Genomic DNA, 22,312 nt, shown 5'->3' with positions numbered 1-22,312 from the left:
TTTGAATATGGAAATGATTTTCATTTCAAGATTGTGTCCAGTTCCTGATGAAATTACATTAAAAAAACCAGTATGGTTTCTAATCTATGTATTTCATACATGAATAACTAATAATAATAATAATATTCACACTTGTATTGCGCCATCTACATACACACTGTAGTGTTTCTAGTCCGAGGCACGTTCAGTAGTTAGAAAGTACATGTACATATATAATAGCTTTGCAAACTGAAAAGGCATTTCAAGGATGCCAGTTTTTCAGGCCCTGGCAAATTATTTTCAGACCATTGTTGAGGCTTTTTTGTGTATAATATAGCTCATTCTAGGTGATTTTCAGGTCCTCTGATCAATTTTAACTGGCATCCCTGGCACTTAAAACCTTGCCACTTAATAGATGACAGTCAATTAGTGATATTGATGCTTCTTATTTTGTAGCTACTAACATACACATATCTAACCATTTTTTGTATTATTAAACCTAACGAGGGATCTAGACAAGGTAGATCCTGATGCTTTGAAGTTTGAACATACACTCTCCCAATAAAATGATAATTCTTAAACAGTCAAAACCTCAACTGTTCCAGATGCATACATGTATGTGCCAAGCATATTGACAAGCTACTTAACTTTAATTCTCAACACCTTAATGTCCCGCCGAAAAGAGTGAAAAATTCAGAATAATATTCCAACTTTGGGCAGGTACATTGACAATTTGGCATGATTTTGTAATTGTACAGGGTATTTCAGACATCTATGTAAATTTAATGAGCAAAACTAGTTAATGCAAATGAAATGTACATAATATACATATGCCTTATTGCCTTTAAATGTGTTTGTGATAAAATGACATTATTTTGATCAGATATACGTGCATGTAATAGAGAACATGTTTTTGATTGGTGTATATATGCCAATCATGAGCATGCTTTTGTTTCTTCTGTAGTTCTGTTTAAAATTCATCCTTGTATTCATGCATGCATGTGTACGATATGTGAACTAGTCGTCCATCTTGACTGAGTACCGGTACACTCCATTTTTTTTTTAAGTGTCTCAATATAAAACAATGCATTTTAGAGAGCACGTATGATACTTTGTAACCCCACTGGAAATTCTTCTATGATTCGCATATCAGTTTAGAAATTACCCTTATTTTGTACATTGTTTATGTGAAGAAAACGGCAACAGATGCCTTGAGTTACACTTTATTATCTCTCTGAAATAGTATGCTGTAAATGTTGTATCTACAGATTAGTTACATCTGTTTACCTCTTTATGATTATGAATGAATGTAAAGATGAAGAAATTTAGCAGATGACATGGGGAGGGGCAAAACACTGGGTAGAATTTGATTGAATGCAACATACCATTCTATGTGCTTTGTAAATCTGAATCTATAACATTCTTTCTATGGTATACTATAAATAAAGCTTTAAAAGAAAAAAGAACAATTTGGCTGATTTTGTCCAATTACTCGTTGTTGCTGTCAATAATTGTGCAATATTCAGACCATTCCAAATCCATGGGGTTGTTCCATGAAGATGTTCAAAGAGACTTGTAATTTAATCAACACAGTTCACACACTTGAAATACAGTGTACAATATGTAGCATATAATAAACATTTATTTGGTGAAAACGTGTTTCCATAATATTACTACAATAGTGTACATTATTCAAAGAAAATGCATTACGGACAGAAGGTTTTTAAAAAAACATACAGATGTTGATTCTCTAAATGAGTTTATTCTGTAGCCGATCTTGATACACTTTTCTTCCTTCATCAGAAGCAGTTTAAATGTGCTATTACAATTATTATTCAGTTTGGAATATATTCAAAATCACATGTTAAAGTTAAACAACATTATTAGAAAAAGAAGTTGCAATAAACTGTGGCAGTACAGCGAAACATTGTTCAAACAAACTAATTAAAACAAGAAACCTATACAGTCCTGCTTCTTTGTATTCCACTGTTTTACTGCCATGGAGTTTTAAGGATCTGCTGTGTCAACAGTCTCTATGAATCTATACCATATCCCATTTATAGCACCTCCTTTACTTAAAATTGGAGACAAAAATTAAGACTGAAGAGAATTATATCAGAATCCTGAATTGGAGAAAGGAGCATATACTTTAGGCACACATAAAGACCCCAAAACCGGGCCTTTAATACCATCCCCTCCCCCCTCCAGTCCCTTACTTCTCAGACTTTTTCATCAAGTGTAGGTCAGTCAAGGGTGTATAGAGATATTAAATAATGCAGCAACAAGGTACTTCCCAGTTCATATTACAAGACATTTATAAAATGGGCTATGAAAAAGATTCATATGTGCATTTATATCAAAACTCTACAAAAAAGGTAGTTTTCCCCTTTGGATAGCTGCCTATAATGCATTAGATTTACAGTATATTGTTCTTGAATATGGAATTCAAATGTTTATGATTTTTCTAAGAAAAAACAATAGTGAAATCGTGGGTATGGTGACTATGGTCAAATCAATGGGCAGAATATAGATCAGAACAGAACAGATCCTAGACACCATCTAGGCATCTAGAAATGGAAATATTCAAATAATGTTTCAATATTTCAATTTTCATATATCAAAAATGTGCACATATTATTTTATCATTCAATAAGGTGGATGCTTTCAAGACATTCCTTGCATGGCTCATGGTGCCATAGCAATATATAGCATTATAAACATCTACAATATATCTGTATATCAACACAAGTCCAATCAAGTTCACAAGATCATCATGTCTCGTCAGCCTCAACTGATGTTACATCAGGGTTCATCATCGTTGCACTGTTCTGGTTCACATCACCATCCAAAGCAGTGGGGGTAATATGGGCAGCCTCACTGCTCTCTGCTACCGACTCAGTCTCGCTGGGTAATGTTATAATGGCATCCTTCCCGATCACCTTTTCTACTTCCAGGGCGAGGTCAGGGGTCTCGGGCTGGAGCCCTTCTTCAGAGTTCATCTCATTCAGTCTTCTGTTTAATGGATTGATTTCCATGTAAGTTGAGATTTCTCTGTGATTCACATTGATCAGCTTGGAGATACAGTTACTGGTGCATGAATCCTGAAAAGAATAGATAGATAATCAATTAAAGGGATTGGGTAACTTTGCCTCAGATTCTAAAAAAATCCTAGATTTAGCTCATGCTGCAATCATAATTATAAACCTTTAGGTCATACATGTATCCCTTGACTTTTACAAGCCAATCGCCTGTCCGATTATAAAGATATCTATGATTGGAATTAGAAATTTAAGAAATTTGTTTTCTTACGGTTTTTATAACACTACAGACCATTGGGGAAAATGAGTGACGGTATGGTAAAACCGGTCACTCAAAGATTTTATACTTTTTTGAGGCACTTCATGATCATTTTGAAGCGCAATTTTTTTTAGGGCTTCAATATTATACCATATCCCAAACACTGATAAAAGGGCCATGCATCTCAGATTTAACATTGCTAAATGATGCCTTTAACACAAAAGATAGTAAAAAGACATGGATATTGAGTGATCCAATAACTTTCTTTAGATTATACATTAAAATGCTGGTTAAAGTGGTAGGGATCATCCTTTTTTTTAAATTGGCTGACAGTCTCCCGATATCAACACAGAAATAGCAATGCCTGCATTCTCTGGAAAGAACAATAATTTGCTCAAAGCAAAGTTCTCATAGCTAAAATTTATTTCTTTAAAGAGAAAAGTGTCATCTTCAAAATTATTCACCAAATAAAATGATAAATAATGACAATAAATTTGTAAATAAACCAAATAAAAATAGTATCAATTAATGTTTGCTGAGCCAGAATGATATTGTACTAATATCCTTTTACAGAAAATTTAGATCCTTCTGGCTCTCTTATAATGTAGTGTTGTTTTTGCATCTCAATCCAGAGTTGATAAAATACTATACCGCAAATAATAATGACCCCCCCAAAATATTGTTTTATTATGTTAGTGTCTGCATTGATACAGAACTATTAAGAGGATTCAAATTCAAATTCAAATTTATTCATGTTTCCAACAAAACATTACAAATCAATTATAAGCATTTAAAACAAATATAAGAAATACATGTTGGAAACAGAGGGTAAGTCCATAATGAAATTATTTCTTCTTTCTATTCAAACTCTCTGTAATTCACTATTTGAAAACCCTCCACAATCGTTTTAATAACGGCTTGCAAATCAAAAGGAAAAAAGAACTTGAAATTTTGGAAAAGGAAAAAAGAACTTGGAATTTTTGAGAAAAAAAAAGAAGGAGAGATTAGACTCACCTCAGCAGGTGTAAGAACCCTGTAGTTGAGATTCTGAACACAGCGTGTAAAACATGTCTCTGTAAACTGGTTGTACATTGACAAGAAATCCCTCAACTGCACATGGGGAAGATAAAATGACACATACAATGTATAAGTACATCTCAGTCTATGTTACATAGTCAATACTTCTGTAGACTGAACTCAATACTCGAGAGTAAAAGGAGACGCTAGTGTACACAGGACAGGTGCTAATGTACTTTCATACCGGGTGCAAATATGAGATTCCGTTGATTCTCTTTAATAAAATGCCAATTTTAGGGAGGCGTGAGCTCCGCTCAGTCCAAACCATGGTTACATCGCGTAACATCTGTGCGTAAAGTGAATGAAAGTATGGCTAGCCGTTCGCACAATAAAACCCGGAAGTGAATACACGTTATAGTCAATGGCAATATCGCGGAGACAACGTGCACTCCGCGATATTGCCATTGACGTGTATTTACTTCCGGGTTTTATTGTGCGAACGGCTAGCCATACTAGTCAATGGCAAATATCGCGGAGACAACGTGGCTCAAGCTGCAAGTTGCGCATAACATGCAAACGCTATGCATACGCTTGCATATCGCGCGATACAGCTGTTTGGCTAAATTTAGTAAAACAACATAACTCTGCGTGTACGTCTTTTTCGTCGATTCTGACCAAAATGATATGAATATTGCAGGGGGGGGGGGGGCTGTATCTTTTGATAGAAACATCGGTGAGACTTACATTTTAATTCAAATATCAAACAAAAATGGTGAAAACGATCCCAAATTGAACATTGAAAAATCGTTCAGACACCCTATCATTAGCGCCACAAGAACAGACCGCCTGGCCTGGGTGGCCTGGCGCCTACCGCATAACCTATGAAAACAAAACTAAACAAAACATAGATTCTGAATCATAGATCAAAGGATCAAAGCTCACAGCCGAGAGCTAGGCCGAGGCCGTGTCTGTGAGGATGAGGCGGGGTTCTGCCTCCAGCTCCAGCTTTGCATCGAGCTGATAAAGCCTAGATTTACTTCATCCCCACATGTACAAATCTGTGTAATGAATATGAACATTTCCTTCAATTTTTATTCAAACGTTCCCTGGCATATATGGCGTTCTTTAAATCTACTCACATTTCTTCTAGCATTATCTCCTTCCATCCTGTATCTCTTTAGCAAATTTATGGTAAAATCTGTCCGGTTAAACAGGTAGTTTTAGGCCTCGTTTTGTTTGGAAGGGTCCCCTTTGACTTTCGGTGACTTTCACATGTTTTGTTTGGTAGTCTTTTGTCAAGTCAATAATCAAATTACCACACGTACTTAGTGGGCGAGTATTAATTTTCACTAATTTTTGCCCCTAAAGTTTTAAATTGAAACTCGAAAGACAGAGGCGGCGCTCCCTGGGGGGGGGGAGGTTAGGGGCACAGTGCCCTCCATTTTTTACAAGTACCCTTAAAGTGCCCCTTTATAACATCAGAAATGTGCCCCATTTAGTGCCACTATTAATTTGCAATAAGTGTCCATTTTCCATTCTCATTAGGGCCCTTTTTAACTTTTTAACTCCTTTTAAACTCGGATAAGCTAGCGCACCTTATGTTTTCAAATGATGGCTTTTCCTTTCTAAGTAAGTGCCCCTTTTAAGTTCCCCTATTAAAAGAGCCCCTTACCTTTTTCATAACATGCCACTTTTCACCTATGAAAAGTGTCTCTTTTCATTATCATTAGTGCCCCTTTTCATTTTTTGGCCCCTATTCAAATCCGAAAAATACTTGTTTTACTTGAAAAATGCCCCTTTACCTCTTAATAAGTCATTTTCCTTCAGTCCTGGGCGGTGGAAAGCAGACATTAGAAGTTGAGAAAAATTCAAAGACAACGATCAAATATTATTCTATTCATATATTTATTTTTAATCAAGGTCCATAAAGATTTGCTTAAACCCTATATTGTAGGCTTACATGATACAGGGAGCAATTGCTTTGTATTCCTCTGGGATTTGTCAGGAGTTATATATATACAAGCCTAATCATTTTCATTATTGGACATTAGACATTATATAGAACCGAGTTCCCAATAAAAAGTATGTGTCTACAAGTATACACACCAATCCAAAGAGGTTAATCGGTTTATTTCATCATTGACAAATTATTGAAATGCAAAGAAAATATAAAATACTTTGATAATGCATGAAGAAGTAAAAAAAAAAAAAAAAAAAAAACATTACCGGTAATATAAATGTTATAATGATCCTTTTAAGAAATTATGTTGATCTTGTATATAATTCATATTTTTCGTTTTACTTGTTTTTTTAAATAGTCTATAACTCTATATGTATTTCGAAATGGAATAATAAAGTCCCTCTGAAGAGGTAAAGAGAAAAACAAAATGAAGAGCAGCAGATCGAATGCAATCAATGCATATTGAAATAAGGGGGTGTGTCACTGAGAACTAATATAGAAGAGAAATATTGATTTAATATGTCATGTTTATTAATTGGAACTTCCAAATTGTGGAATATCGACAATGTATTGTAATTATCATTTACGTGAAAGAGCTTAGGCCTAGACTCAGTCTCACCGATCCTATTAATAAACAAGTGTTTAATTTAAACACATGAGACTTGAATAAAGCTAGCAGAGGCGAGACATCTAGACTGGTGAATGTACTATCTTTGAGCATCGATGATCGAGGACGTTGTGGTAAAGGATGGAATGAAAATGGAGTCCCGTCTCTCTCATTTCGCTGTATTGAAACATGTACAATACATTACACGGCGCTGAGATTGAGTCTTTCTACGTGGCTCATATTACGATTTACGGCTGAATACCGGATAAATTACTCTTCATTTGAGGTATGTGAGATCATGTATTATTATTTGTTGTGTCCGTTTGGAATCAGACAATAATTATATAAGCTTAGGAATATCTAGAATATTTGTGAGGTTTTAGAACATTGTCAAACATGAATTTCAATTCAATCTTAGGATCTATACATTTATTTTGGAGACTGAGGCAGAGCTGAGCAGAGTAGAGTTTGGTGAATCAATCAATATGTGCATGCCATTGATTGAAGGTAGAAAGTGATTAAGGTATGAGTTGTGCATGTCTTTGGACAGACCCTGACCTGGAATGTGTACTTTGTAAGTGTGGATTTCAAAATATTATGCAGGAAATTGAATTTCATGGAATTATTAATTAATCTCCTTTTTGGAAAAATGTAAAAAAAACGGGAAAAGGTGAAGTTAAAAAAAAAGAAGACAAATATTAAGTTGAATTGAACTGTTGCGTTAGCTGATAGATTTTTGGGGGACATTTATTCAAAAGTATCAAGGACCGGTAACATTATGTTCTGTGATCAATAAGGGCGCTGGTCCGAGAACAAGGATCGTCCGCACAAACAAGGATCTCCTTCGTAAACACGGACATATGCGTCCGATAAAAATAAGGATCGTCCGCATTTTCGCTGATGATTCTGATTTCCGATCCCCCCATTGGTGATGCGAAAAAAGGATTCCTGATGCATTTTACATTGACTTTCTACCCCCTTTTCTACCCCGTTATGAACTTTATTCATTTTCAGAACTAGGAACCCCCTAGACTAGTGTATGTTGTTGCTATGCTAAATTACAGGACTTTTAAATTATAAAATGTATAATGAGCTTGTTTCTCCCAACCTTTTATTGTTTCTCCCAAACTATTATTGTTTATACTTAAGAAAACATAATTTAAAAAAAAGCATCCTGACGTAAAAACATCGGATTCAGAACTTGTCATTAAAATCATCATCGTTTTATTTGGCATTTACGTGGCATAAGATTCCTATGAGTTTTAGGCGCATAAATTATGAAAAGTTAGACAAATTGTTAAACATTTTTGAAATATTGGTTAACTAAAAACGGAAGATTCAAGCTTTTTACCAAAAAAAATCTTATGCTGTCAAAATTAGTGAATAATAATCACAGGACATGTATTTTTATATTTTTGACAACAAATAATTTTTCTCACTTATAATCAGTTGATGCTCAAATTACAGATTTCATTAGATAGATTGATGTACATTCCTTTAGAAAAGTGGAATAAATTTGATACAAAATTGTTGAATATGCAAACTTCAAACAACACTGTAATTGTATTTAGTTTAAAATGTTTGCTTATCATTGGATATTCATTCAGAACACAACATGAGGCATTGTGCAGCACATCATAATATCTTTTTAATGAAGACTTAAAATAATTCCTTTCAAGTTTCAATCATCAGAGCTGCTTTAGAATTTTGCAGTCATTCATGAGACATAACAGAATAATGGATATGAAAAAATTAGTTTCTACTTTTACATTTCTGCAACTATGAAATATGAAGCTATATAACAAATGTCCATTTCTAACATAGAAATTGAATATTAACTGCATGAACCTGAATGTTGTCATGTAACATTAGTTTAATATGTAATTCACCATTACAAAGTCTAAATGACACACAGATCCACCATTATTAATATGCAGTAAAGAGCATCCATTGTACATGTATGTATATGTATAAGCTGCAATGGTTCCTGTATTAAGCCTTGGGGAATGAGACATTTCAGTATTCAATCTAGTTGGTGGATGGTCTTTGGGTCAGGATCTACAGGTACATTGTATGAGCTGATTTTGAAAGATTTTCTGCATGTGGTACGCATTTCATGTACAATACAGAGAATTCAAAGATGTTAACAAGTTTTCAATTACCGGTATCCCTTTAAGAAATAGATAATTAGATTTTGCTTAGAGAGTAGAGACCTTATCAAAATACCAATATAAATGTATGTAACAGTAACCACATTTTAGTCTGAAGATTTCTATTACATGTACATGTACACCATGTGACGTACTTTCAATTCTACATTGAAGCTCATTGCCACAGTCAATTTAGCACATCAGAAATTACAGCTGTAGTGAACAAATAGATTAACCTTTCCTGGCTCAAAGGGTGTGATAGATTTAACAGTACATGTCTGGACTAAATTGGATGCAGTGTACAGTAAAATTGACATGAGACTTGATATACTATTTACAGGTACTAAGTTGAGTAAATTTGCACATGTGTGTGTTGTTTCTTTTTAAATTGGGTTTTATGACTCCTTTCAGTCGCATTGTATTTTTAAAGAATATACCGGTACTGTACATAGGCAGATTAGAATGCTCATCTACTGTTAGTTGTAACCCATGATACTATTTAAGTCTATAACCATTGTGACAAAATTTAAGGGCTGTCTGAATATCCTTTTCCTTATTCTGTATGATTGAACTAGGTATTTTATTATTAGTGCCATTATACTGCATTAATGTAAAGCTGCTTTTTTTTACAGCATTTATCCTTGTTTAATTGCTATGTGTAGTCAAGTACACAATGTACCTGTATATTTATGTAATAATTGCACAATATAGAATTGCAGCCATTATTATTACTATCAGTAATACTGAAATATGTTTTGCTCTTTTTTTCCAGTTAGATTCGTCACATGACTGTAATAAATTTGGACATTGTGGGCAACTTGTGACAGCAGCAGCATCAGCATAAAATTGAGCTTAAGATTGATTGTAAGGAGTGCAAGGCATACGAGAGGACATCAAGATGAGTCATGAGAACGGAGCTGGCTATGGAGAAGATGATTTGGATGATACCTTTGAGCAGGACCTTCACAACATGATCAGGGAGGGTGCAGGGGGTATCATGAACCCCCTCCCAGGTTCCACAGAAGGGGGTGGAGCTGGAGGAGGAGGGGCATCCCTTAATGTGAGTCAAGGAAATAATAGATTTACAGGAGTGGATCTGAACAGCCCTCAGAAGGGGAATCCCCCACCTTCAGCAATCAATGTCCATCCGAACCCTAATCTGGGTGCCAGGCTTGCAAATCCAAGAGGTAAGTTAGCATTTAACCCGTTCCCTTTGAGATTCTGATATTCCCAATTTCCCATATACTTTGTACACAGAGCACCCGGTGCCCGTACGCATAGGGTTTAGTTCTATACCATCAACTTCAATGCCAAGCACGCTTATAAGTACGGTAGCTCTTATTTTCACAATTTTGAAGGTTTTTTCATTTATTTTCTTTGGGGAAGAAGGATTCATTCATTTTTGCATGATGATTTTCTTCATTGGTCTTTCGGTTTCATCTTCTGGTTTATCTTTGGATAAGAGATAGTAGTCCAAGTATCTCCTTGTAAATTCACTTCATAAGTTGTGAAATATGAAATCTCTTGAAAATATCAATTTACGAATTATACAAACAATTATGAGGTGAGAAGAAGCAAGAAATTGTGTATGGGTATGCCAATAAATATAATGCATGAGAACTGAGTATTATATGATCAACAGTGGTGAAGTAGTTACTGCCTATTCTTCACTGACACAGATAATAAATTACAATGGAAAACAAATACAACACAATTTCATCACAATTATTAAGCAATCTTGTAAGTTACCTTAAGTGATACTTGGCAAAATCATTTTTGTTAGTTTTGTTACAAGACAAAATCAAGAATTTAGACAATGTTTCTTCACAGAGGCCCACTATATCAAATTTGTAATCATTCTTAGTCCTCTTACGTTTAGATTCAATTGATTTTGGGGACTTAAATCTAGATCATGAAGTATCATAGTTCTTGGCATCTCCGTCCTCCAGAATCCACGTAGGAGCATAGCCTACATGTACATGTTGATGCTCTTTCTGGTACGGTGTCTGGGGTCTGGCAATGTATTCCTCCAAACATGGTAATGCACACATGGTGTATACACGCAGACGTCAAAGTCCAGACCAAGCCATGGCTATGCATTAGCCATTAGGGGATCTCAGTATTTATTTATTTATTTATTCATGCAGTTTTAAATTAATGAAGTTAGCTATTGACAGGCACTTACTCCATCATAATGTAGTTTACATTGATATCCCTTCATTTCAATCCCTTCCCCAAAAAATTAATTAAAAAGTAATAAATGCTGTAATAGGAGAATGCCACTCACTTCTTGTCAATAGATCTAATTGTAGTGCTACTTAACAAATGCTTCCCCACCTCTTCCTCCTCCTTGCTTTCCTCATGAAAACACCCACCACATATTTCTCCTTTTTATTTTTAAGAGATTTTTTTCTTTAAAAAACGTTGTTGTTTTCGAATCATGCAGCATTTTGTTAAGTCATGAGCCCTGGACTGAATTTGAAGTGTCTTGTTTGTTATGGAAATGAATCATTGTGTAATAATTCATCACTGTTGATTACACTGTGGCATACATAACCATTGATAATTCAAGGTCCTCTGAAATTAGCTTTGTTCTTTATAATGGATATTGGATAATGTACTTTGAAATAGGCCTGAGTCGAAACGGGTCCCCGCCCGGGCCCCGACCGTCGAGCTGAAACCCGGTTTTTGGTTTTCGGGTTTCGGGTTTTTCAAAATTAAATTTCACACTGATATTTTGAAATATAGAACTAAAAATATGCAATTCACAAACTTATATTTCAATATAATCAAATAAATATGCTTTAGAAATAAATGGATATTGGTTTCAGTTGACGATAGGTGATTTTATCGCTCTAAAATTGAGGCTGCAAGAAAGGAATCACGCTTCGTGGTACCGATCGAGTGCGTTCAGAAACGGAAGTGGAAATAGACCCACTGAAGACAAGAGCAAGAAAGTGCCACACAGAAGACTAAAATGTTGATCAGACTATCGCAATTAAATCGTAATACTAAAGGCATTAATCTAATTGTCAAAATATATCCACAATATAATGGTTTACCCTTGATAGTTTGATGAAGGAAAATAAATTAAAGCTCTTGAAATAACATAAAATGCGGGTAGATCTATAACGGCAAGCACAAGTTACGAGTCAAGCTTGATATGCATGTTTACATCCCTGCACCGTCATCCGACCTGATCGGAACAATAAGCATTGAACCAATTAAAAAACATCACGTAAGACTTTGAGGGACTCCAATTCAACAAAATTACCGTAAAATAGTTATTTGCTTTGACAAATAATACTATAGATATTCATAATATCTTACAGAAATAATGATATTTCATGAGCTACGTACTCGATATCGAGTTCAGCTAGCCATCATTTTGAAATGAGACGTAGTTGTCATGCATGCAGCGCAGTAGGCTGTAGACATGCGGCAGCTCGCAGAGAGGGGAAAAAAAAATCACGTAATAGGCACGTCAATATCACGTGATCTCAGGCCCGCGCTTTTTTCCTCTCTCTGCTGCATACTGCCCTCTACAGTCTACTGCATGACAACTACGTCTCATTTGAAAATGATGGCTAGCTGAACTCGAAATCGAGTACGTAGCTCATGAAATATCATTATTTCTGTAAGATATTATGAATATCTATAGTATTATTTGTCAAAGCAAATAACTATTTTACGGTAATTTTGTTGAATTGGAGTCCCTCAAAGTCTTACGTGATGTTTTTTAATTGGTTCAATGCTTATTGTTCCGATCAGGTCGGATGACGGTGCAGGGATGTAAACATGCATATCAAGCTTGACTCGTAACTTGTGCTTGCCGTTATAGATCTACACGCATTTTTAGAACGAACGAAAGGCACTTCGATGTTATTTCAAGAGCTTTAATTTATTTTCCTTCATCAAATTATCAAGGGTAAACCATTATATTGTGGATATATTTTGACAATTAAATTAATGCCTTTAGTATTACGATTTAATTGCAATAGTCTGATCAACATTTTAGTCTTCTGTGTGGCACTTTCTTGCTCTGTCTTCAGTGGGTCATAGATCTATTTCCACTTCCGTTTCCGAACGCACTCGATCGGTACCACGAAGCGTGATTCCTTTCTTGCAGCCTCAATTTTAGAGCGATAAAAACACCTACCGTCAACTGAAACGATATCCATTTATTTTTTAAAGCATCTTAATTTAATTCAATTGATTATTTTATTGTTTTGAAAGCAGTAACTGTCCTTTCCATCGCATTATTAGAACAGCAACTTAATCTAACTCCCGCCGCTGCATGCACACGATTTTTAGTGTCAGTGCAGTGGTGAAAATTTCGGGTACCCGGTCCCCGCCCGAAATTTTCAAGTCAAACCCGGGTTCGGCAAAACCCGTGATGACTCAGGCCTACTTTGAAATGAGATATTAATTCTTTGATGCAATGACTCTGAGTCTAAATGATAAACCAACTGTTTATCTGTTTTTTGTAAAATCTGATCTACATGCATATGTCGTACGTGGGAGTACATGTCATTCACATGTATTTTGATCCTTATTGTTTTTGATGTTAGCATGCTGGTAAGAAACAAATTTTAATCCCTTATTTTTTTATTTAGAAAGAATTTCAAATAAATTTTAGAAGAGAACACGCTTGAAAAAGTGTCTGAATTAAATGAAAAATAGGGATGTTGTCTTTTGGTCCCAACGCCCCCTCCTATATTCAATTTTCTCCGTCGCCCACTCTGAATACCTACCGGTACATGTAGAGCACTGACAATATTCACAAGTCAGTCGAGTAGAACATGCATCCCCCAGGCAGAATATCGGAAAGTGCACCTACCGTGTAGCCGCTACGAGACGTCCCTTTAAGACGTGTTACGTTGCAATTCCCATGTGTTACCCCGTCTCCCACCCACTAAAGGAAGGATCTATGCATGATATTAATGAAGGGGGCAGTGATAGAGGGCGGATCTAATACATTGCTGTTAATGAATAGGGCAGTAGCTGGCTGGAGTAATTGGCAGCATGCTTGTCTAAACACATGGATGGGAGGCTGGATAGGTCTATCAAGCCATTGGGTCCTACATTGTATAGGATGATATTGAAGCAGGTGATTTCACTGTGGATTAGTGCACCTGCTAAGATGAACATGTGTATGCCCTTTAAAACTAGACAGGGCTGACACAGGGTCAGAAATATGCAGCAATAATAAAGATACATTATGGCCATTGTTAAAAGGGGAAGGGAGAATTTCATGACAGAATGAATATTACATCTTCTTTAACCCAATCCATTTTGACATACATGTACATTTTACGATGTAGATGTGTCAAACCATATGTACAAATACAATTCTTGATCTAATTAGTAAGTACCCGGGCTGTATTTTTATACTACATGTACGGTGTATGCATTTATTGTTGACTTGCGTAGAAGGAAAAAAATAGAATAGATTTTAGAGTAGTTTAAAGTAAACATGTATTGCTATGTTTATCGGCTGAGAACCGCCCCCTCCCCCCGTAATTGGGACGTGTACATCTACATGAGATGTATCATGTATCATGTATATTTTACACTGTATATTTTTTCTAATTGTATGTCTGTAAATCTGTAACCATATTTTTTAGTAAAGCATTTATTGCTTTGCTAGAAACATCTTTCCATAGCTTTATCTTAATCATATTTGGATGCATGTTGTATTAAACAAATTACCTTAGAATGATTTTGTTGATATCTTACAAAGCTGCCAGAGGCTCACAACCCTCACGTCTTGTAGGTTCATATGCAAATAGGCGCCCCTTCACAAAATGTAAGTGATGCTTTCCAATTTGATGGTAAATTGGAGACACTAACAGATGGGTAAAGAAATCAAAACTCCTAATAAAATCTTCTTACATATATGTGTGAATCACCTTCTTTTTTATTATCTTACAGGTATATACATGTACATGTAGAATATATATCAACCTAACCTTTTCTTTCTTTCTCTGGCTTGAGAAGGCATTGTTTAAGTCAGAGTCATTTAAAGAGAAAATCATATTTTTTTATCAAACAAAATTGATAATCTTATGAATTTAAAAATCTGCTTTAATAGAAAATCATAATGGAGTTTGGCAAAAAATAGGCGATGGATAAATGGATGTAGCATGCGCTCCGTATGGATTTTTAGAATGTAAACAGATATATTTTGTATGGTAATTGTTATTGCCTAAGGCCTTTTGTCTAGCTTTTCCATTTGTAAGCCATGGTATAAAGGCAGGCCATACTTGATGTGGCCAAATACCCCTCCATTGTAAATGCAAATTGATGCGTAACCTCTGTAATGATTGGATTAATTAGACTTGAATTAAATGCCATCTCTCCATTTGCACACACAGTATTATGGTATAGCCAGCTTTAATCATATTCTTTCATCTTAACAGGGAAATATGTATTATCTCTTCATCTTTTTCTAATTTTTCTCATTTTGGGGACTACGGTATTGATATTATCTCAGACCCATTAACCATTTCAATAGATCTCATGCATGCTAACATACACCATGTAGACTCTCACACCTGTTTGCATTTATCTTTTTTACACACACAGAGGGAGAGCAAGAAACTGAACGTAAGCTAACATCTGTACTGTTTATATGTAACACCATTCATTCATTTCGCATGCAGCCCATAACCCATAAATTAATGAATTCAAGCATTGCACTTCTGTTTCCTTGTTTTATTTGCATAAACCTATGATGTGTGTTTCTGGTAATTGCTATTTTTAGACATACATTGTACTTGTACATGTATACTATTACTCAATTAGAATGATGAATCAAACAAAAAGATTAAGATTGTTTTTTCTTGTTTACATTGTTAATTGTATGTTATCATAATAAGACTGTTATGCAGAACTCTAGTGTTTTATGTCATTTTTAATAGCTGCAATTTAGTGTTGATTTCTTATAATGATGGTTACTTTCCTCTTCATTTGAATGACCTGTATGAGAATGTATTGCAAACTTTGTTGTTTTGTATGTGACATGTGATGTACATGTTGAAGCCTGTCTACTATCTTTTACAGTTCCGTGCATAATATTTTCTACACGCAGCCTATGATTAACTGCACTGATTAACTCCAGTAATTTGTGACTGCATCCTGTAATGAAATTTCTAATATATTATCTTCTGATAGGTTTAAGATAAAGGGACATTACGGACATGTACTTGAATTTCAGATTTAAGATTTCAAACTGCGTAAAGGTAGATTCACATTCTGGGAATTCACTATATCAGGAAATTGTCATAATCAGATCCAAGCTTGCAACTTCAAAATAATTTTCAAATATGAATCTCTTTATTTCATTCTTAGAAACAGTTCAGATTTAGAAACAGTATTTCCTCCTTTATTAGGTTGTGCTTTTTCTTTTTTACTAGTTAGATGCTGCCTTGTGCCTATATTACTTGCTGCTTAACTGTTTTTTCTTGTTGAAAAACAAAAGGGTTAACTCTGCAATTGCTAAATGTAAGAAGTTATTCTTTCCAGAATCCCTGGAAAAAGAGAAAAATAACCATAGAATCGTTGTGATCCTTATAGTATGAAGAGGAATATTAATATAGAGCATGTTTTGTACGTGATTGATGAGTACCAGTAAGTTTCACAAATTGTCCTAACGATTTCAAGTTGAACTGTAATCAATAGGCGTAAAATGTATTAGACTGGCAATGCTATGTTCATGTACATATTGTACTTGATACTAGGTGCTTTCAGCAACAAGGAGTTAGATACAAAATTCACTCATAGAACTGCTACATGTAAAAGAAAAGGATATTTCTGTGTATTTCTTTCATAGACACAGTATGCATACATGTAGTCTCGAGTGCATTAACCAAAAATTGATTTCAAGATGTAAGACCATTACATGTTGGCCTTAAGGCAGTGCAAACATACAGAAGCTACTTGTTTATATTATGATTGCATTATATGATGTTTGCATTGTGCCAGTAGACGTATGATTCATACATGTCCTTTAATGCACACATGTTGTAACATTTTTATTAGTACATTTCATGTTTTTTTCTTGCCTTATATTTGTCTGCTCCTACTATTTCTTTGTCATGTACATGTATATATGGTACTGATATAAATGTTTATCTTAACCATAACCCATTCCTATCAAATTTTAATACATTTTCCATTATTAATATGTTCAATAAAATAATATTATAATAAGGAGAGCTGTTTTGTACGTACATGTATGATTTTTGTTGTTGCCAAAAATAAGCTTGTTGAAATATTTATAATAATAATAATATAAACAATTTATATAGCGCTTGTGACATTAAAGTTCAAAGCGCTGTACACAAATCAAGAATACTTCAAGAAAAATCAATATTACTAATAGAATAAACATTTCTTAAATTACCAAGAAAACAAAATATTTATTCTTGATACATGTAAATGATTTAAAGATGATGTTCATTTTGTTTATATTAAGAAAGGTTATACAAATTGTAATCTTTATTTTCATTGTTTCAATATAGTCTTTGATTTATTGAAAATAATGTTGATATGGCAACCAAATGTTTTAAGTTATACTTTACAAGTTTACATGTACACCTGTAGTTGATGCCCATGTAAATCAACAACATTTATTAACACGAGTAAAATAAAAAAAGAAGTAAATGTATGAATGTCAAAAAGTCTGTTACTACCAAACACTATCATCACCGTTATCATATATCTGTTAATACTTTCCAATCCTCAGCCTCACCGATCCCATTCCAGAAACCACCAACCGAGAGTCCAATGGATGAACAAGGAGGCCATGGATACAGCAATCCCATGTCTGGTCCTAATGGAGACCAGACCTCATCCGCCATGGCTAAGGCTAAACTTGATAGCTTTAAGAACTGGAGTATCTCAACATACAAATGTACTAGACAGATGGTGCAGGTAAGTCTGAGGGTAGTCTTTGTTACGGTAGACCAAGGTTCTGGTCCTAATGAGGACAGGACAAGGTCTCATCACCCTTAACCAGAATAATTTAAGAACAGGAGTATTTCAAGATACAAATGTACAAGACATATGATACAGGTAAGAGAAAATAGAGCATTCCAGATATTAATTATAGAATTTCACCATAACCGCCTCCTGATAATTATATTTCCTTTTCATTCCAAAGTTCTCTGGTCTCTGGTCCATTGTACATCGCGTTGGTCAAATGAAACACGTTCCTAACCAAAAGCTTAATTGAACATGGGACCAAAAAGGACTGCAATTTTCCCATTGGTCCATTGAAAGCTTGAATCTGATAGGATGTAGGACCAATGGGGTGCGGAACTAGAGATGTCTAGTATAGCCAAGGATGATTTAATTCTGTGTGTAATTTTACCCTGGAGGAAAATAAAAGTCTACCATGGTGGTTTATCATGGGGTGGCTACATGTATGAGAAAAGCATATTTGTATAATTGATGAGATGCTCTGATCATCATCTTTACAGGAGAAACTTGGTAAGGCCTCCAGGACTGTAGACCTGCAGCTAGAAGCCCAGATAGAGGTCCTTCGGGACACGCAACGGAAGTACGCTCACATTCTCAAGCTCACCAGAGCCCTCACTAATCAGTTCTACCTGGTGGTCCAGACACAGAGGTCCCTCGGTGATGCATTTGGTGAGCTCTCGCAGAAGTCACTGGAGCTTCAAGAGGAGTTCTCATATAACGCTGAGACACAGAAATCACTCTGCCTGAATGGAGAAACACTGCTTAGCGCCCTCAACTTCTTCACATCAAGTGTAAGCACACTCTGCAATAAGACCATGGAAGACACGCTGCTCACGGTTAAGGCCTATGAGTCAGCAAGGTAAATAATTATTTTACAAATTTGGTAATAATGATTATAAATATATCTGTGTTTAGTATTGAGCATTTGATAAAGAACACTAACAGCATTTCAGGTAATGTATTCCCATCAAGTAAACTTCACCATGTCCTTATTAGTCATTCTCCTACTTCCCTGTACTAAAATATTTTATGGAATTCCACCAGAGAAAATGATATTACCTCACAACTGAGGAATATGCTGAAAGAAAACAATGTCCTGTATAAAGCTCTTCTCATGAGTATATCATAATAAGTGATTAATAGCGATAATTTACACTCGTCAGTCCCAAGGGATACTCATGCATATGGTGCCTACAAAGTATGCTTGTAACTATGGCTATAACCAAGCTGACCTAAGCAGACCTGCCAACCAGTACGATTTAGGCGTATTTCGTACGATTTTTAGAAGCAAATACGACAGTACGATTTTCCTCAATAAAATACAATTTCGGGAGGTATTTTTTTTTTTGTGTTTGTGCCATTTTCAATGGCAAAATGCCCATTCTGTCCTGTAAAGTATCCTACAAGCATCTCACATCGACAATTTGGGATGTTCATTAGTTTATCAAACTCCCCAGTCGTGACAAAATCATGCATATTCAACCAATGATCCATAACAAAAATTCTTCCTGTATGTAGTAACTGTAAGAGGCATTGATCTGCGTAACAGTCCATGTTTTTTGTTAGGAATATAACTTTTGTCAGTAAAATACAACATCTGGGATTAAAGAATACAGTTTTTGAACTCCACAGGATGGCAGGTGTGCCTAAGGCACAGAAAGCATCCAAGGTATAGCTTCCTGCCGGAAACACATTTACTTCACTTGGGTTAAGAGTTTCGATTTAAGACTGTTGATCACAAGGTCCGCGGTTCGAGTCCCGCCGCGGCACTAATGTCCTTTGGCAAGACATTTATCTACATTTGCCACACTCCACCCAGGTGAAGTAAATGGGGGACCTGGTAGGAATTTATTCCTTGAAACGCAGAGCGTGTGACAGCTGCACTGCTAAAGCCAGGGTAATTATGCTGCATTATTGTAGAGTGCTTAGAGACTTCTGATAAAGTAAGTGTTAGGCACTATGTAAGCAAATATAGTTATTATGTGTAATTAATTATTATAATTATTGCATTATGTCCATACAGGATAGAGTACGATGCATACAGAGCAGACATGGAGCACTTGTCATTAGCACCCAAAGATGCCCAGACCCAGGCCAGACTTCATGAAGCAAGACAGAAATATGAAAACCAGAAAGAAAAGTTTGATAAGCTAAGACAAGATGTGTCAGTCAAACTCAGATTCTTGGATGAAAACAAGGTTTGTAGAATGGCCAAACGTGCTAAGAAGTGTTGGTAAATGATACGCAATGTTGTGTTCTTGTCATCGCTTTTTGTTTCGAGAGAGCTGCATTGGAACTGAGTTATTCTTATTTGTTGATTATCATAACAAATGTTAAATACTTTACTTCACTTTACTGGTAACAGCAAAATTGAAAGAATTTTTTTCAAATCTTGTTAAATTTTACAAGTAATCTAGTAATATTTTAAACCACAAATTTCACAAGGGCATCATTACGGCATATTCTGTACCATTCAGGCCTGATAATTACCTGATATAAATCGGTTTCCCTATTTTTTGTTTCCCCCCAAATTTTGTTTTACTCAAAATGGGGAATGTTGGATGCTATTTCTTCCCCGAATCCTTTTTTTTTTAACTCAAGGGGGGGGGGGGGGGGGGGGTGTTGTGTGTTTTTTAGTGCTCACCATCACCCCTGATCATTTGACCCTTTTCGCCCTGCTTCCTACTGCCCTTTGTTCCTTCTTTCTTAATCCCTTACTTTGTATTCCAGAGCACTTTTGAAGCATGTAGGAGCATTATAATATAATATGTGATGTACGAAAATAGAATATTACCATCTCACTCCATATGTTTATGGCACAAACTCTATCAGATATTTTTTCCAAACCATCCTGGAAGTACCTTTTTTTAAATAGAAATTATATATTGCATCCTATTTTTCTTCAATAAAGAGATAATTTGAGGAGGCGCGATAGCTCAGTCGGTAGAGCAGTGGTCTCGTAACCCGGTGACCCGGGGCCCGAAACCAAGTCGATGCGTTAGTGCCCTTTGGTAAGGCATTAATCCTCATTACCAGGTCCCTCGGAGAGGAGCTAAAGCCGCCAGCCGTCTGGTTGCTTACTAACAAGCATTTATGCTTTCTTAGCAGCCAGGTAAAATAACCACCACCACAAGATTTCAGCAACTATCTTTATTTCTTGTTGTTGATGTAGGTGAAGGTGATGCATAAGCAGTTACTGCTGTTCCACAATGCTGTTTCTGCATACTTCTCTGGTAATCAACAAGCACTTCAAGCAACGCTCAAACAGTTCAACATCAAGCCTAGAGCACCCAGTGAGATGCAACCATCATTCCTTGAGAAACAGTAGAACAAACAAACAACCATTTATCATCTACCCTTGTTCTACCAATCACTGATCAGTTCACGTGTGATGCAAGATTCGGGGTTTGTTTGATCCATACTGATGACATTTTGTCTCATTGTGGAGAGGTAAATGAAGACGTATTGTAGAGCAGTGCCTGTGTAAACAGGAGGCAGTGTAGGAGTGAGAAAATATTCAGGTACGGTCAAACCTGCTTTAGTGACCACCTGTCTACAAGGACCACATTTTTTGTTTCTCCAGATTATGGTTTCTCATTGAATCTTGTACTAAAGGAACCTGTCTACAAAGACCACCTGTCTAAAAAGACCACTTTTTGTGTTTCCCTTGGGCGGTCGCTGTGCACAGGTTTGACTATACCTCCTTTATATACATGTCATTGTCAAATGCCACTGAAATTTCAGTCAATAGGAATCCAATAGTAATGAGAACCTTCATTTGATTTTCAGAGTTCTGCTTTTATGGAAGAGGCCTCTGGTGACATCCTGCCCCTGCTTACATGAATAGCAAATGTAGATGCCACTTTCTTAAGAGATTATTTCCCACTAGTTTACAATCCTGTTTTCTTATTACATTGGTTCCATTAGACTAACTTCAATTGTAATTGTATATAATGTGCAAGATTTTTTTAACATATCAACATTCCGTTGCACACTAATGGGAAAGGACAAAGTGGTGTTTATAGACAGGTGGTCTGTGTATAAGGTCCCTGTTCATCCAAGTTTGATGAGGAAGACTGCTCAAAGGTTATATGAAAAATACAATCTTCAGTAATGTAATCTCATAATGGTATTCTGTATCACATATTGTGAGCTCAGTGATTGGTAGAACATGGGTTTGTCTTTAAAAAAACATATTCTTGTGTATTCTTGTGATTGCTTTTTAACTTTATCTTGTATTCGTTGGGAGGTATATGTGATATTTCTTCCTGTACATACTCAGAGCTGCCCATAGGAAGTGCTTAGTGATTATTTCTA

The 22,312-nt window shown here is 35.6% G+C and overlaps 2 protein-coding genes across 7 annotated transcripts; one reads left to right on the top strand and one right to left on the bottom strand.

Moving 5' to 3' along the window:
- Nucleotides 1-1,721: 1,721 nt before the first annotated feature.
- On the bottom strand, nt 1,722-5,574 carry LOC574660 (mitochondrial import inner membrane translocase subunit Tim10 B). Its single transcript, XM_775009.5, has 3 exons — nt 5,433-5,574; nt 4,291-4,386; nt 1,722-3,080 (listed from the first exon to the last, which is right to left on the bottom strand). Exons 1-3 carry the CDS (start codon nt 5,457-5,459, stop codon nt 2,751-2,753), a joined length of 453 nt encoding a protein of 150 aa, XP_780102.1. The 5' UTR covers nt 5,460-5,574; the 3' UTR covers nt 1,722-2,750.
- A 1,386-nt stretch (nt 5,575-6,960) lies between these two features.
- LOC582087 (arfaptin-2) lies at nt 6,961-21,461 on the top strand. Of its 6 annotated transcripts, none has more exons than XM_030980311.1 (7): nt 6,961-7,146; nt 9,787-10,197; nt 14,754-14,819; nt 17,760-17,947; nt 18,496-18,854; nt 20,019-20,193; nt 21,168-21,461. In XM_030980311.1, the coding sequence occupies exons 2-7, from the start codon at nt 9,909-9,911 to the stop codon at nt 21,321-21,323; spliced, it is 1,233 nt and encodes a 410-aa protein (XP_030836171.1). In that variant the 5' UTR covers nt 6,961-7,146; nt 9,787-9,908; the 3' UTR covers nt 21,324-21,461. The 6 variants fall into 6 exon arrangements, with proteins under 6 accessions (XP_030836171.1, XP_030836174.1, XP_030836170.1 ...); XM_030980314.1 differs by lacking the exon at nt 14,754-14,819 and adding an exon at nt 15,599-15,619 and having other exon boundaries at nt 9,783-10,197; XM_030980310.1 differs by having other exon boundaries at nt 9,783-10,197.
- The last annotated feature ends 851 nt before the right edge of the window (nt 21,462-22,312 follow it).

Source organism: Strongylocentrotus purpuratus, unplaced genomic scaffold (genome assembly GCF_000002235.5).
Source record: "Strongylocentrotus purpuratus isolate Spur 01 unplaced genomic scaffold, Spur_5.0 spur5_scaffold_11, whole genome shotgun sequence".
Taxonomy (NCBI): Eukaryota; Metazoa; Echinodermata; class Echinoidea; order Camarodonta; family Strongylocentrotidae; genus Strongylocentrotus; species Strongylocentrotus purpuratus.
Note: the sequence above shows the minus strand (reverse complement) of the source record. Positions and strands in the feature narration are given on the sequence as shown.